This window comes from Halichoerus grypus, chromosome 3 (genome assembly GCF_964656455.1).
Source record: "Halichoerus grypus chromosome 3, mHalGry1.hap1.1, whole genome shotgun sequence".
In the NCBI taxonomy this organism is placed as follows: domain Eukaryota; kingdom Metazoa; phylum Chordata; class Mammalia; order Carnivora; family Phocidae; genus Halichoerus; species Halichoerus grypus.
The window spans coordinates 55,203,469-55,219,758 of NC_135714.1; the positions used below are offsets into that span (position 1 = coordinate 55,203,469).

The following is a 16,290-nucleotide window of genomic DNA, read 5'->3' on the forward strand; positions in this document are numbered from 1 at the left end:
CCAGAAAAATTAAGAATTCTCAGGAACTCCACAATTATGGCTGTTGGTAAGTTTGGAAATTACCTAACCATTAATCCCATTTCCATTTGAAGACAAAGTACAAAGATATGATTGTAGGCTATAATTCTTTTTCTTTTTGCTGAAGTCCAGCTACTTGTGAACACATTAGCACTTAAATAATTACATTGGCTTAGAAATTTGCAAATTTTTGTTTCCTGGTCATACTATATTTAAACAGCAACTTAAAAATTACCTAATTTTATCTAATATAATTTATCATATTGTATGATAAATTATATCTTATATATACTATACAAGTATAGGAGTATGGATGTTATTAATTTTCTATGAAGATGTGACTTTGAGACACAGGTGAGCCCAGCAGTTGTATCCTGTTCTTTGTGATCACTGCAGTAGAAATCCTTAGCAAGTCACATAGTGAAGCCAAGTGATTATCTCTCAACAGGCAAACAGACTGATACGTCAATAGATTTTTTTAAAATCACCTTCATCTTCTATATTGGAGCTTTTAGTTGTGTGTGCATGTGTGCGTGTATGTGTGTTTCCCTTCACAATAGCGGAAACTTCCTTTCCAACAGATCAAACTAAAGAAAATGATAAAACCCTGACGCATATGAAAGCTTTTTCTTCTAATTGCCTTGCCATATCTTTTATATTACTGCAAAGGAAAATACTATCTAGTAAAAAATTTTCAAAACTTAAAAATTAGGAGCAATGGATATATTTGTCAGCAACAGGAAAACACAAATAACACTGTGAACTTTATTTTAAAATGAAGAGAAAATGACAACTAAAATATGCATATCGTAAAAGTGTCTCTTCAACTCTAAATATGTAGTATAGCTAACCACATATTTCCTTTTCTATTTACAGATGTGACTGAAAATTCCATTCTTTAAATTTCTCCTATCTACCATGTAAAACCATCCTATCCAAAGGCTTCGACTGTTATTTTAGAATAGGACAATACCAAATTGAGGGCAATCTTTCTTTTTCAGTTCTCTACTGTGTATTACATAGAATTATCATTATTTTCCTTAAGCTAAATTTTCCTAACAGTTTATTGTCTAAATTCCAGTTGTATCATGCCAGTATGAAGGCCACTGAAACAGAGGGTATTGAAGTCTTTACTAAGTTTCTATTATGGAAATTTTGTGTAAAAAGTCTTTGAATTGCTTTTTCTGTAAGTGCCATCATTCCATATAATTGTGTGCAGTGACTGAGACTTTTTTCCTTTTTTTTTCAATAAATTACAATTTTAAAGCACAGTCCATATTTTCTGTCATTATTCCATTCACCAGCATTTACACAATCCTTTTAAGAGTATGTATATAACATTTTGTTTTCACCAAATTTTTTATGATACCTTCAATCACATTTTAATGAAACAAAGTTAAAATGTCACTTCTGACTGATGCTGGCAAATTATAAACGTGGTTCAAGATCATTCATTTGAAGTCAGTTGTTTACAGACTATTTCCCATGAGGACATCCCACGTCTCTGTGGCATTTGTGAGTGCACTGGGAATTTGAATGACCCGGTTATACAATTTATTAATGCAATCAGAACCTATTTGGGCCCAACCCACCTGATTTTAACTGATTTATAGGTAGGTAGACTAGGTCATAACCATTTAAAGAGTCACCTCAGCACACACTGTCACCTAGTGGCTGGGGTGGGCTCTTCAGTATCCTCCAGAGCCCAAGGAGGAGCTCTTTCTCAAAATGACAATCCTTACTTGTTCTGACATCCTAGAAACCCCAGGTGTGATGTACTTTTTAGGGTATATTCCAGATTCCCAACCAACCCAACATGCCATGACCCTTTAAGAACCACTGTATCTACCAGGTGATAACATACGTGAGAAGGCTTCCTGTAGCATGGCCTAAGCCATCAACTGCTCTGCATCTTACCTATAATATATATTATATATGCATAACACCCAAACATGAAATTTTTGTCTTGAAAATGAAAAGAAAGCCACTTAGCATTGGGCCTTCCACCTTCTCTCAGTGTCAAGAAGTACATGGTAAAACAACTTTATTTCTTTTTTAATCTAGAGAAGGTTTGTCGACTACTGGACCTGCAAGAAATTAATGGAGAGTGCAGGCCCCTGTATCTTCATAAAATTTATCTACCAGCTTCTGTCATCATATCACTTCCCAAGCCCTCAAGGATACTTGATATTTCTTGTGTTATGAATCCTATAGAAATAAGGTCATCAAGGGGTGCCTGGGTGGCTCAGCCGGTTGAGCATTTGACTCTTGGTTTCCACTCAGGTCATGATCTCATGGGTTGTGAGATCGAGTCCCACATCAGGCTCTGCGCTCAGCAGGGAGTCTGCTTGAAGATTCCCTCCCTCTGCCCCTCCCCCCTGCTCTCACGCTCTCTCTCTTTCTCTCTCAAATAAATATATAAATCTTTTTTTTTAAAAGGAAATAAAGTCATCAATTTAATGAATGCACAGAGAGCCATGGAATAAGATAGTCATGTTTCTTGCAGTCTAAACTGTGGTGCAAGACTAGAGTAGACTTGTCTTTAAACTGTCCCATGAGGTGTAAGCCTTGGTTTGAAAGATGAAAGCAAACGGTTTCTGGTATTGTTTTCCTCTTTTTCTTTAGTTTGAAAGGCAGGATGGAGAAAAAAATGCAAGGATCAAGGATTTATGTGACACTATATTTAAAATACCACCTATAATTTGGGTGGAAAGGATGGGCAAAATGGGTGAAAGGGAGGAGGAGATACAGGCTTCCAGGTACGGAATGAATAAATCGAGGGGACAAAAGATGCAGCACAGAGAATACAGTCAATGGTATTGTGATAGTGTTGTATGGTGACAGGTGGTAGCTATACTTGTGAGCATAACATAATGTAATCAAGTTGTCCAATCACTATGTTGTTGACCTGAAACTAACATAACATTAGTTACATTAATAATAAAAATTTAAAAATGAGTTGTCACCACCTCATTAAATTTGTAATAATCTACTCTTACTTTCCAAGAAGCTTTTGAAAAGGCCAAATGGGGAGACACCTGGGTGGCTGAGTCTTATAAGCATCTGCTTTCGGCTCAGGTCATGATCCCAGGGTCCTGGGATCGAGTCCCACATCGGACTCCTTGCTCAGCGGGGAGCCTTACTCTCCCTCTGCCTACTGTTCCCCCAGCTTGTGCTCTCTCTCTCTCTCTCTGACAAATAAATAAATAAAATCTTAAAAAAAAAAAAAAAAGCCAAATGGGGAAATGGAATAATGATACAATTCACTTTCCTTATGTCTTTTAGTTTTTAACAGTTGCTGCAATTTCCCCAGAGAAGCAAAATTATTATTTGATTACAGAAGGAGACATAAGAATGGTTTATATTCAGTAGTTTTTGACCTCTTTACTCCATATATCAGGGAGGTAATATGGGGATTAAACCAGTTTCTCAGTATATCTATTCCGACTCTGAGCAGAGGACTTACCTTAATGATTTGGACTAGGCTTGGAAGGAGGCAAACTGTGGGGGCAATATCAGTTATTACTGACTCAAAGAAATCCCAATATGAACCACAAATCATCAGGACATTCTCCAAGTAATGAGTGGTAAGACAGAGAATGGATCCTAGAGTCTGTAAGAAGATCAGTTAGTTTATTTCTTTATGTAAATGCTCCAAAACTCATAGGTCGAATACAAGGATCAGGATTGGAAATATGATATTATAGGAGGATGCTTCCTACAGAACTTTGATTTTTTCTACATTCAAGAATTATAGATCCATAAATTAGTTCTTATTCAGAAATTGGGGTGGATCATCACTCTCTGTTGGTAGCTTGAGCCAGAAGTCTGTTTATCAGACAGATTCTGTTCACCAAAATATTTTTATATTTCTATATAAAAAATAACCCTGATGAAATTGCCATTAAATTTTTCCTATGGATATAATGATTAGTTCCCACAGATGTCACCTCTGTTTTGACCATTTGTCATGCAATAATTACCACCACCACCCCTCCTCCACTAAATCTCTGAAAATATTAATTATCGCCTTACTTCAGGAGTTTACTTGCTATCACTTTGGTGACTGGGCTTCTTCATCCTCCCTGAGGTCAGAAATACAATTTAATTACTGTGTGCCTCCTCATAGAGTTTTCAGTCAACTGTAGTTAGGGAAAAAAGACTTTTATAAAAATCCATTCTTTATAGAAAATGTTAAAGGACAGTCATCTATGCTTTGTAGACATGGGGAAGTGGTGGGTTATTAGAATTAAGCATATCTATCTACAGATAGTTTTTGAATGTTTCCCTTTTTATTATGGTTACAAACCTTCTAGAACCCAGCAGGTAACATGAATGAGTGGGAAAATGGTGGGGGGGGGAAATGATGTTGATTGTAAACTAAAGAGTATATGCCTTCTCCTTCTGTTACTCCGTCCAATCTTTTGTCGCCATGCATAATACATAGATCAAGTGTGACCAGAAATTAGGACTCATAGGAGAAACTAGAAATGTGAATTAGTGGGTAAAATTACCTGATTTTCAATATAGTCTAGTCTCTTTTTTTTTAATACAAAATGTAGAGTCCCCTTCTCTTTATTGCCCACATCCAGCCCCTAAGACACTAGTCTATGTACTCCACTGTGCTTTAAGGAAACAACTTTCTAATTTTTTTATTCTTATTACCGAGCCATATCAAGGTTGAAGTTAAAGTGAAAAGTGGGAAATTAAGGCAACCATTAACTACAGTAAACAAAGAAATCATGATTTCATGCACAATGAGAGTTTCAGGAGCATTTGAGAGTTAGGGGTGCTCTGAATCTTTCATATCTTCCAATATATTTCATTTTTCCTAATAATTGGTATCTCACTTTCCTAAATTTCACATGAGATCTACAAGCCTGTAAATTCATGTTATTTTAATTATTATATATTGAATGTTTGTGTTTCCCCTACATTCATATGTTGAAATCCTTATCCCCAATGTGAAGGTAGTTGGATGTGGGGTGTTTGGAGGCAACTGGGTCATGAGGGTGGAAACTTCAGGAGTGAGATTAATGTCATCATAAGAAAAGATTTGAGAGAGATGCTCTCTTTCTCTCTCTGCATGTGAGGATATAGCAAGAAGGTGGCTGTCTGCAAGCAGGAAGACAGCTTTTACCAGACACAGGATCTGCTGGTACCTTGCACTTGAACTTCCAGCCCCCAGAATTGTAAGAAATAAATATTATGTAAGCCATTCAGTGCATGGTATTTTGTTACGGAGACCTGAACTAAGGCATTCATTGTGTAATTTAAAAACTCAACCTTGGGTTTTTTCCTTCAAAAATTTAAGCTCTATGGCCATAAGCAGTAAAAGATCCACTGTCATAGAACCATGACATACAGGAATTTTATTCTATTTGGGCAGGAATATCATGGTGCCAAGTGATAAAATTAAACCTTACCTCAAATTAATGGGAAAAAAAGGGAATTTATTAGCTCATGTAACTAAAAATTCCAAGAGGAAAGTACAGTTGGACTGAGGAACTTGACGGTGGTCACTAACCCTTTTGCTCATCCTTCACTATCACTCTTCTTTGGACTGACTTAATTTGCAGGAGATAAGAAAGATGGCTTGCTCACATCTCAGGGCTTCGTGGTTGTTCAGGTCCTAAATCCCACAGGAAACGACCACACTGCAGGTTCCCTGAGTATTCACGCATGAGTAGAAGAATGTTAATTGGCTCTGCTTGGAGCAAGGACCTCTCCCTTTGGTATGATGACACTCCTGGCTTGGAATATATGCTCACTTTTTTTTATCTGAGAGTCATTAAAATCTTCTAAGATTACATGCTAAGATACACCAAATTGGAATTGTAGTTCAGAATTAAGTCATACGTTATTCGAGCTTTCACCATTAAAAAAATTTTTCTCCCTTTGGGGACTAAATTTCAACATCTTCCCATTTACAAGCTTTGCTTTCAATAATTTCAGTAGGACAGAAATTTTTTGGTTTGGTTCTCCATTTTTAAAATAATTTTGTCAAAGGTTTTCAAATGATTTGTGAACAAAATGTAACCCAAATCTGTATGTTTCATTTTACTAGTTTCCTAGGGCTGCTATAACCAAGTACCACAAACTGGGTGGCTTAAAATAACAGAAACTTATTCTCTCATAGTCTGGAGGCTAGAGATCTGAAATCAATGTGTTGGTAGGGCCATGCTTCCTCTGAAGGCTCTAGAGATCCCTCCTTGGCTCTTCCTAACGTCTGGTGGTTGTTGGCAATCCTTGGCAATCCTCGGCATCCCTTAACTTGTGGCTGCATCTTGTTACTATAAAACTCCAAATTCTGCTTCCAACTTCACATGGCTATCTTTCCTCTGTGTATGTCCAGGACCAAATTTTCCTTTCTTATAAGGACAATAGTCATTGGATTAAGAACCCATCTAAACTAGATTACTTTATCTTAATTTAATTACATCTACAAACTCCCTATATTCAAGTAAGGTTACATTCATAGGTACCTGGGTTAGGACTTAAATATAACTTTTGAGGGCACAAAATTCTACCTACTATATTCACTTATGCAGAAAATTTAATATTTTTGTAGTATACTTAGATTGGTTTTCAGATTGGTTCTCTCAAACATTTCTAAAGTCCAACTGATAATTGTTAAAGAGAGAAGTACATTCTGTCCTATTGATATATTTCATTAAAGTTGATATCAACTTTTTGCAATATTTTATAGCTCATTGACTTTGTATATATGCAAATAATTGTAATTTTCTACAACTTCAGCTTCTATTTATTGAAGTTTACTTGGAAGCAATTATGAATTATGTAAATGTTTACACCCTAAGTAATTGGAGGTAAGGAAAGATGCAAAACAACGTGAGAACCACTTCACTACAAGTTGAAAGATATCAGCAGGTATGCTTTCTCAGCACACATGTTTTCTCCAGAAAGGCTAAGCATAACATAGCATCAATCTCAGTTGGTCTGGATGACTGTATGCTTATCTCCAGAGTTACTGACTCTTGGTCAACACTATGGTATTTAATAACTAATGGCAAGTGATACTATAACTATATGTCTGTGCTTTGCTTTGGGCAGGATAGATCAGCTTGTCAGGATTGTTTAGTAATAATTGCATATGGTCTGTACCAGATTTCAGTGAAATCTAGGAGTGGGGGAGTGAAGCAGGGATGGTTTTCAACAGTTAAGACAAGGTTTTTGTAAGAGACCCTCCCAACAAGTAGTTTTGACCTTCCCGGGACGCAGGTGTTTTGTGCAGCCTCCGTGGGTGGTTTCAGACCTGGAGAGAAAGCATATCCTGGGCTACCAAGCAGTGGGAGAACAAATAAGTTGTTCCTGACATCTTAGCACCTCTTTTACTGCACATCCTTCCCTTGCTGGTGCTGTCCTCTGCTTTTTGCCTGCAAAAAAGTTTAAACTGCTTGAGCCCTCTGAATCCTTTCGGCAATAAAAAAAACTGAAGATGATTATTATGTAATGAACACAAGCTGCACAGAAGAACTCACCTCTGAATAATATACAGAGAAAAAAAAATGAAGCAGGAATTAATCTGCAGGTTCCCTCCCATCTCCTGGTTCCCATTTTTCACATTTCACCCCAGTAGGGGCTCAAACCATACATTTTTCGGTAGCTTGACGCAGCCATTCCATAGCTTCTGAGGAAACCAGGTCCCTTGGCCTAGGGTGGAATTATATGTAAGTCCAGAGGCTGAGAGGTGATTCCACACTGGGGAAGCCCCCTCTTTTAGGGAAAAAGAAGGTAGGCAAGACACTAATGAAGAAATACAAGATGTCACATGAACTGTACATTTATTTACATTTTCAAAGCAACAAGTAGGCAAATGGAAAAGCGCACACATCGAAATGTATTATCACAAAGTACCCATCGTCCAGGTTAAGGGGAAGAATATCACTAGCGTCTGAAAGCACCACTTCATGTTCCCTATCAAGTTCTACCTCCCCTCAGATAACCACTAGTCTAACTTAGTGCACTGGAAATGAATTTTTCATAGCTTCTAATATGTTATATTTATGGGGTTGTACAGTCTGGTTTGGTGTGGGCCTGGCTACCTATCATTCAATCTTATTTACATAAAATTCATCCATGTTGTGCATGTGTAGCAGTAGCTCAGTCATATTAACTGCATTGTAACAGTCCACTCTATCGTATATCACAATTTATTTATAGGAAATACTGTTGATTCACATTAGTGCTGATTTTAATTTTGGGTATTAAAAATAATGCTGCGAGGAACTTGGGTATTTATTTTTAGTGCACATACATATGCTATTTCTGTTGGCTATATTCTTTTTTTAAAAGATTTTATTTATTTGAGAGAGAGTGAGAGAAGGCATGAATGGGGGGAGAGGGAGAAGCAGATTCCCCACCCAGCAGGGAGCCAGACTTGGGGCTCCATCCCAGGACCCTGAGTTCATGACCCGAGCTGAAGGCAGACTCTTAACCAACTGAGCCACTCAGGTACCCCTGTTGGCTATATTCTTAAGAGTAAAACCTCTAGTCATAAGATATGCAGATGTTGATTTTTGACAAAGACTGACACAGGTTTCCAAGGGACTCCTGCCAGTTTACATTTACATCAGCATTGCTTAGCATTCCTATTGTTTGTTTTTGCTGATATTCGGTAAGGACAATTTTTTTTTTTCATTTTAATCATTCTGGTGATTGTGTCATAATATTGTACGGTAGCTTTAATTAGCATTTTCCTGAGGACTAATGATGTTGAGTACCTTTTCATATGTTTAATGGCCATTAAGAAACTCTCTTCTGGTGAAGTGCTTATTCAAGTAAATCTATTGCTTCTATATTACTGTTATCACTTGTTCTCTTACAGAAATATGCCCAATTAAATTTGAGCAATTCAGAGACTGGATCCAGATGAAGAGTTATGCTTGGTCATGCCAGATTTAGGATGATAATTAGATATTTGGGTGTGGAGGCCAAGAAGGCAAGTTGAGTGTGTGAGTTTGGAGTTCAGGAAAGAATGAGTTCAGAGATACACATTTAGAAGCTTTCAACCCATGAATGGACTTAAAGCCATGGAACTAACCACTGCCAGCCAGAGTAAGGCTAAACCCTTAGGGTACTCCAACACTTAAAGGTTGGAAAAAGAAATGCCAGAAAGGAGACTGCAAAGAAATGGCTAATGCATTAAGAGAGAAGCCAGGGGTTTTAGTGCGTTTAAGATTTCAAATGAAGAGAAGTATGTTATTTCCAAAAAAAAAAGGGATGATCAACTCTAGCAAATATCTCTGAGAGTTTGGGTAAAATGAACACAGATTAACAAGATAAAAGTTGTTGGTTACCTTGGAAAAAAGTGATTTCCATAGGGACAAAACTTTGATGGAAGCAAGTTAATCAAAGCATAATATATTCAGTATGGATAGTTCTTCTCTAACAGTTGCCATAGAGAAGCCTAAAGGACTGGGAGGGGTTTGGAAGTGTACTGTTACAAGATGGAATTTTCTTTTAAAAGGGGAAGATATTACAGCATAAGTTGTCTCACACTTGGTCCTTAGGTGAGGAAATCACTGAGGATGGCAGGAAAGATGGAATAATTGCTAAGGATGAGTCACTGTGTAAACTCAAGAGGATGAGATTGAGTGTACAGGTGTGGTAGTTGGTAGGGGGATTATTCATTACAATGAAACAATTACTCTGCAATAAAAAAAAAATGGATATCAGAGCCTCATGTTAAATCTTATTTCTTGGGCATTACCGGCCAAAACCACATAACCCAGTTCATTCTGATTGTGATACTGGCTCTTGTTCTGGTATAAGCGAGGTCAGTAATGTGGAGCAATAGGGAGCAATTATCCTGTATCTGTGCAGTGCACCTATCATATTAAAACTTCAGTAAAAAAACCTTTGAATTGCCTATTTTATAGATGTGGCAATTGAAGGTCTGAAGGACTGAATAACTTTCACAGCACCACTTAGCTACACGTTGCTGAGCTGTGAATCGGCTTTCACATTTGAAGTTTTTTTTTTTCCATAGTGACCATAAAATTTAATAACCAATGTTGGGTACATTTGAGAGTGTACTAGGTTAACTGGGCAATGGGTATAAACCAAGACTTTCTAGAGCAAACACAGTATATGATCTCCTTATCTTTTCCTCCACTTTTTGATATTCTTTACCGTTCAATTCAAAGCATTCTATCTGATTTCAATTCTTCCATGGCTATTTTTAACACCAATAATCTTAAATTGACAATAATCTTAAGGCCAACTCAGGTTTAAAAAATTATAATAAAGACAGAAAAACTTAAATATGCCTAAAGGATTAATTTATTGAAATGACTGGTTAGGAAATAGATACTTAAATAATAACAAACACAATTCCAGAAACTATACATATTTTTCCCACGTGTAGGGTATTTCCAACTCAAAATTAAATTTCTATGGTATTGTTGATTTGGAAAATGTAGAGTTTATGAGTCAAATTCAGATTAAGATGAATGCCATATAGTACATAAAATAAATAAAGGAAAAATCTTTCATTTTTTCCATGTAGATTCATTTAAAAGTTATTAATTTTTGCTATCAGGATGCCAAGTGAAAAGATGCCACATTTCCAGTCACAGTCAATTCTGTAGAATATAAAGCACATATAGAATTAGTTACATTATAGGCTATAATTATTCATCCCTCCTCATTTGTAATTTTGGTGTGGTTAATTTACAAGACAAATTTTGTTACAAATGCAAACTGTTGAGCCCTACCTTGAAGGAATATAAAAATTCCTATATGATTAAATATCAGCTCACCTGATATTGTTTTAGTGAAATGTCTAGCCTATCCTGATCATAGACAGAGTTGTATTTTAGGAATCCCAAAGCTATATTCTCTCCTCTTTTTAAACCTCATACCTGGAATAATTAATTTTATTTTGAGTCATGAATTAAAGGGTAATATGTAAATTTTAAGTGAGACAAAAACAATTGAAGTTATGAAGCCTAAGTTAGAAATGAGAATGAAAGTGATCTTTTAAAAAAATCTCAAATATATTCACATAAAAGTAGGAGAAACTATTTCCAGTTTTTCCTAAAAAAATGATGATAATCAAGGATCAGAACACAGGCACTTGAATGCAGATCTGTCAATAGCACTTAATTAAAATTTGATACACACTTTCAGGTCAGTAGATCTTAGTCAACCATTGAGACACCCATGACACTTTGATCAGTAATAAATAAGTTGGTGTATTGACAAAGTTTATCACTGTCTTGGACTTATCCAGGAGAATGAAATCTAAAAAGATATTATCTATAAAAATGATCAGTCTAACCTCCAAACTCCCAAAACTTACCAAAAGTGAGGAAGGGACATTAGCTTTGAAATTCTCTTAAACCTTAAAAATTAAAAAAAATTAAAAAGCAAAATAAATAAATATACAATTCACATTTTGGCAAAGACACAAAGACACTTTCCCTAAGAATTCTTTGAGTAATGAAATAATTATCTCAATTGTTTACCATCATATGTATACATGTCAAAAACGAGATGTGAAATAAGGCATCTGCAGAATAGACATGCACAAGGAAAACTTCAAAATTGTAGAAAATAATAAGCCTTCTTTATTGTAAGCCCAATCAGACTATCAAATTTAATTCCAGCTTTAATAAGCCTTAATCCTCTTTATCCAAATTCTCAACAGATCAATTAAATCAGAATCTCCTGAAACAATTTGTTCCCAATAGTATCTTCTACATAGAAGATCAGAACAATTACATAAGAATCTCAGCAGGTAGGCCCAGACATTGGGATTTTAGGAAGAGAAAGTTCTACAGGTTTTTCTATTATGTTGCTAGTATTGAGATTCACTGATCTAAACAAAGTGCATTTTAGATCCATTCATTATTCATTTATTCTTTCATTCTAGAGTTCTCACTTACTTCCTCTATCACCATATTCATGTCATAAGTGAGACAGCAAAGCTAGTAAGTTTGGACTTACAATAGCAGAGTTGTAAACTGGGGCAATCGGTTGAGTCACAGGATGGGCCTCATGGGAAGGCTCCTGGAACAGCAGAAAGGCTTGTAGGGGCATGTCCGTCTGGGGGTAGGGCATCACTTGCTGGGGAAAAGGCAGGACTTTGGACTGTGGGATGGACAGCAGTGGCTGAGGAGTAAGCATGTGAGTCTGAGGAAGAGGCTGGGGGATCTGGTGCATCAGGGGCTGGAGCAGAGGCAGAGGAAGGGGCAGGGGCAGAGGCAGAGGATGAGGCTGAGGCCGAGGCTGAGGAAAGTAGAGATTTTCAAGACCAGCGAGATTCTGGATTTGGCTGTTCAAAAAGGGCACTACTGGAGATTTAAGAAAGGGCATCACGTGGCGCCTAGGAAAGATGTTCTCCTTAACTTTGGGGACTTCCGTTATTTCAGGCTGAGGGAAAGGCATCACCACAGCAGGCTGAGCAAGAGGCAGGACATTCTGTGGAAGGACAGCGTAAGGGATGGGATCAGCATAAGGATGGATTAGAGGCTGTTGTTGGGAAAGGGGGTGGATTTTATTCTGGCGTTCATCCTGGAAAGAAGGAAAAGAATCTTTGAGTCCATGATTCAACCATAACAGTCATTTGTGATGAATTAACCTCCTGTCTTTTGAACAACCATAACTGAGTGAAAAGAGAGAAGGAAAATCTTTGACTGATTTGATTAAGAGATAATTTTCAGTCAGGTGAAGACTAATGAGTAAAATGCTCATTGAGGGATTTCTCATTAACTCGTTCCCTTCATAGGTGAGTCCACAGATCAAACTGAAATCAGTGTTTGGAGATTTCAAGACTTATTTCACCTTTTTCTGAATCGCCTAGATAGCGGTATCTGTCCACTTTGATCTTCATGGACTTTTCAACATAATGTTTTGATAATAGAGCAAATTGTGTTCATATGATAAAGATCTATTTAAAAAGACTTAGAGGGGTAACTCCAAAGTTTATTTGTTGTGGCTGCTGTTGTTTTAATGACAATTAAATCTTACTTTACAGCTTAATTCACGGAGTTACTTAACACCAGCCACCTTCTAGCACTACTTCTCTTGGGAGAAGGTAGTTAGTTATCTTGAGTCTTCCGAGAGGCATCCATTTGTAAATTCATTTTGATTTAGGAAATATTTGGCTTAAGTTTCGAACAATACAACTTCATTGATAAAAATAGGGAAGTTGAAATATTACAATTAGAGAAATATGTTACCACAAGTATAATTTAATTAAATGAAGAATTTTATGTTGTCGAAGAGAATCCTTAATTTTAAACAAGCTCTACTATTTAATAACTGTGATATTGTCACTCAATTGTTCTGTACCTTACTTCTCTCATTGGTGTAATGGAAATTCTTTTAAGAACATGTATTTGTAAATGTTAATATAAAACCTACAAAATGTTATATAAAATCATTGACTATTCACTGTGTGCCAGCTTATCAATACTGTGGGGTTAGGAATAGGCTCAGTTTACAGAAAAGGAAACTAAGTACAGAGAAACGTGGGGTCAAAGGCATACAGCTAATAAATGTGCCGTATTGCCTTTTCATTCTCTTTCATCAGAATATCCATCTTGAGACTAAGGGGAACCAGCTGGAAATGTGAGTAAATCAAGAATTATTCTTCGGTTTTGATTCTAAACTCTGTAAATTGATTGTGAGTTTGAAAGATGCATTTGTGTCTTCAAAATATTTTGACTGTGTCAAAACTTAATTTCTTCACTGGCATTTATTTTATTATCATCCTTTAGAGTGAACACATACACATTTTGTATGTATTATATTCCATAATAATTTTAGAAATATACTTATCATGAATAAATTACCTTTCTTTGCTGCTGTTCCTCATGCTTGAAATTCTCAAGTTTCTGCTAAAAACCAAATCACATATAAGGAAATGTTACCACCTATAAAAATTAAGTGTAGGAAATTTTGAAAATAAGTACATGTAAATATGAAACTATTACCTTGTTGATGTGTGTAATAGATTCCTTCAGAAAAATAAAAATAAAATTAGTTTTAGTTTTATGAATGTTTCTTCTTTGTCAATACAAATCAGAAAATGAAGGCATGTAATAGGTTAACGTGCACACCTTGTTTGATAATATTAAAAACTCAGGATAATTGCTGAAGCTTAGATGTTGCACTGTTCTGCATAAGCTTGTTGTATAAGAGAAATGAATGCAGTTACATAAGAAAAGAAAATCAGTGAACATAGTACAAAAAGAGGTATTTAATAGATGTTGATTTCTCTCTATCACCATGCTCCTTTCCTAGGACAACAAATGATTGCTAGTCTCTATCTGATTCTAAAAGAATAATATTCATTGATAATATGAATTTTATCTTTTAATTCTTTTAATCATTCTTAGGTTACTTATTACACTTCAAACTAATTATAAGAAATAAATGCCTTGCTTAAGGGACTGATAGCCTTGTAGAGAGACAAAGTATACTGATGTACAATTTAACTCACAGGTAACGACATATCCAAAAAGAGTGGTGCCAGGGTAAAATACCTACCTGATTCTCCCAGGCAGATTTAGGACTACACTACCTCTCACCATCTCTTATTTACTAAAGTGACTATTGTAGTTACAAAATGTGTCCATTCACATGTCTGCTCACATATTCTGCTCTTTACTTTGGGCAGCACCCCTTTTTTCGTTTGTGCCACAGCTCCTAGTCAATGTCTGATCCACAGAAGGCGCTTGATAAATATCAGAATAGGGAATGAGGACAGGGTAAAGAGAGCTCAAGACAGAAAACAGGACTGCACAGTTCATTAAAAAAAAAAAGAGGGGGTCACGATGACACAATTTCAAGTAGCGAGCCCACTTAGGAAGTGCTAGAATATTGAATTCTCCAGATACTTATTCTGTCCTTACGCATATGCAATGGGAAAAAAATAATAGAAATTTACATCAAAACTTATGTCAGAACAGAGCTGCTTTGACCTAACTGTCCTAATGAAACACAATAGAAAGATAACACAGCATTTTACTGTTCCAAAACTGGGAAATTGCCTCTGAAAATGTTGTCTTTACCTCACTGCTTGAAAGGCTTTCCACAGTCTGTAAAAGAAAAAACAAAAAAATAAAACAATCAACAACGGCCTTTTCCTAGATCATTGCAGAATGTTAATATTTTATGGCTGAAAATTTTTTTTTGTGAATAAAAACATCTTACCTCAGTGGATACAGTGAGTTCTTCCTTCTGTAACAGGAAAATAAAAAAACAAACACCATTTTGGTTTCCATAGGTAACTCATTATTAAACATTTTTCCTGTTTAATTTTTATCTTCTTATGCAGAGCTATTTCACAAATTTAAGAAATAAAAAAATGATTATTGAGAGTCTCGAAAGGTAGTTTTTTTATGTCTTTTATATTTAGTAAATTTATTGATATATTTTTATCTTACGTGAATATACAGTTTTTGATGGGTAACAGTTATTTTACTTTGTTTTAAGCAGTTTATTAGTATTACAAATATATTTATGATTATAATTATTCAGTGTCTTTGGGTAGACACAGGTAGAATTGGGCCCAGTGCCGTGAGGTAAGAGATACATATATTTTATCACTGGAATAAGATATATTTATCTAGGTTGCACATGCATGCAATCATATCTGTGCAATATTATTATTGTCATTTTTATATCTGTCTCTTTTTGTTTTGTCTGTTTGCTTATCTGTCCATTTCCTTTTCCTTTAGGAACTGGTGGCACAGTGGTATAGAAAACATTTGACCCAGATTTATGCCCCTACTGCACACTGCTGAAATAGTGGATGAATGTAAATGATTTTCTAGGAAGTGCAAATGAATCTGTTGAAATTCTGCTTTATTTGTACTTTAACAATGTTGCTGATGTTCTTCTCTAACATAGGCAGATATTCTATTATATCTTAATTATTTAGACATTTGCTTACCTCTCTTGCAAGAGCAAGAGCCACCAGGCAGGCAAGGATTAGGATCTTCATGGCTAGCAAGTCTTGTCAATGGGGAAATGAAAGAATGGCAATATATTGGTCAATCTATTTTCTTATTTAGCTAAGATTGCTTTCCTTTTAAAGAAACTAAAGATAATACATAATAAAAATAACTGCATTTTAGAAAAAATACTAATAGACGCTTTATCATATAGGCAGGGTCAAAGTCTACTATGGATCCTTACTTACAAATCATTTTCTTACCTCATGGCCAACCATTCAGATTTTTTCAGCCATCACCTCTACCCTATCTCATTCTTTTTTATCTCATTTACAGCACTATG

The 16,290-nt window shown here is 35.8% G+C and overlaps 1 protein-coding gene across 1 annotated transcript; it reads right to left on the minus strand.

Annotated features, from left to right (window-relative positions):
* Positions 1-11,952: 11,952 nt before the first annotated feature.
* Positions 11,953-15,997, minus strand: CSN2 (casein beta). Its single transcript, XM_078068235.1, has 6 exons — positions 15,947-15,997; positions 15,205-15,231; positions 15,063-15,089; positions 13,983-14,006; positions 13,842-13,886; positions 11,953-12,558 (listed from the first exon to the last, which is right to left on the minus strand). The coding sequence occupies exons 1-6, from the start codon at positions 15,995-15,997 to the stop codon at positions 11,953-11,955; spliced, it is 780 nt and encodes a 259-aa protein (XP_077924361.1).
* Positions 15,998-16,290: the final 293 nt, after the last annotated feature.

Bases quoted from the DNA above. Each gene is read 5' to 3' on its own strand.
- CSN2 (XM_078068235.1), bottom strand. From the start codon at position 15,997: ATGAAGATCCTAATCCTTGCCTGCCTGGTGGCTCTTGCTCTTGCAAGA. The intron at 14,007-15,062 runs GTAAAGACAACA...ATTTTTCTGAAG, and splicing joins AAAGCCTTTCAAGCAGTGAG to GAATCTATTACACACATCAA. The intron at 13,887-13,982 runs GTAATAGTTTCA...TTTGGTTTTTAG, and splicing joins CTATTACACACATCAACAAG to CAGAAACTTGAGAATTTCAA.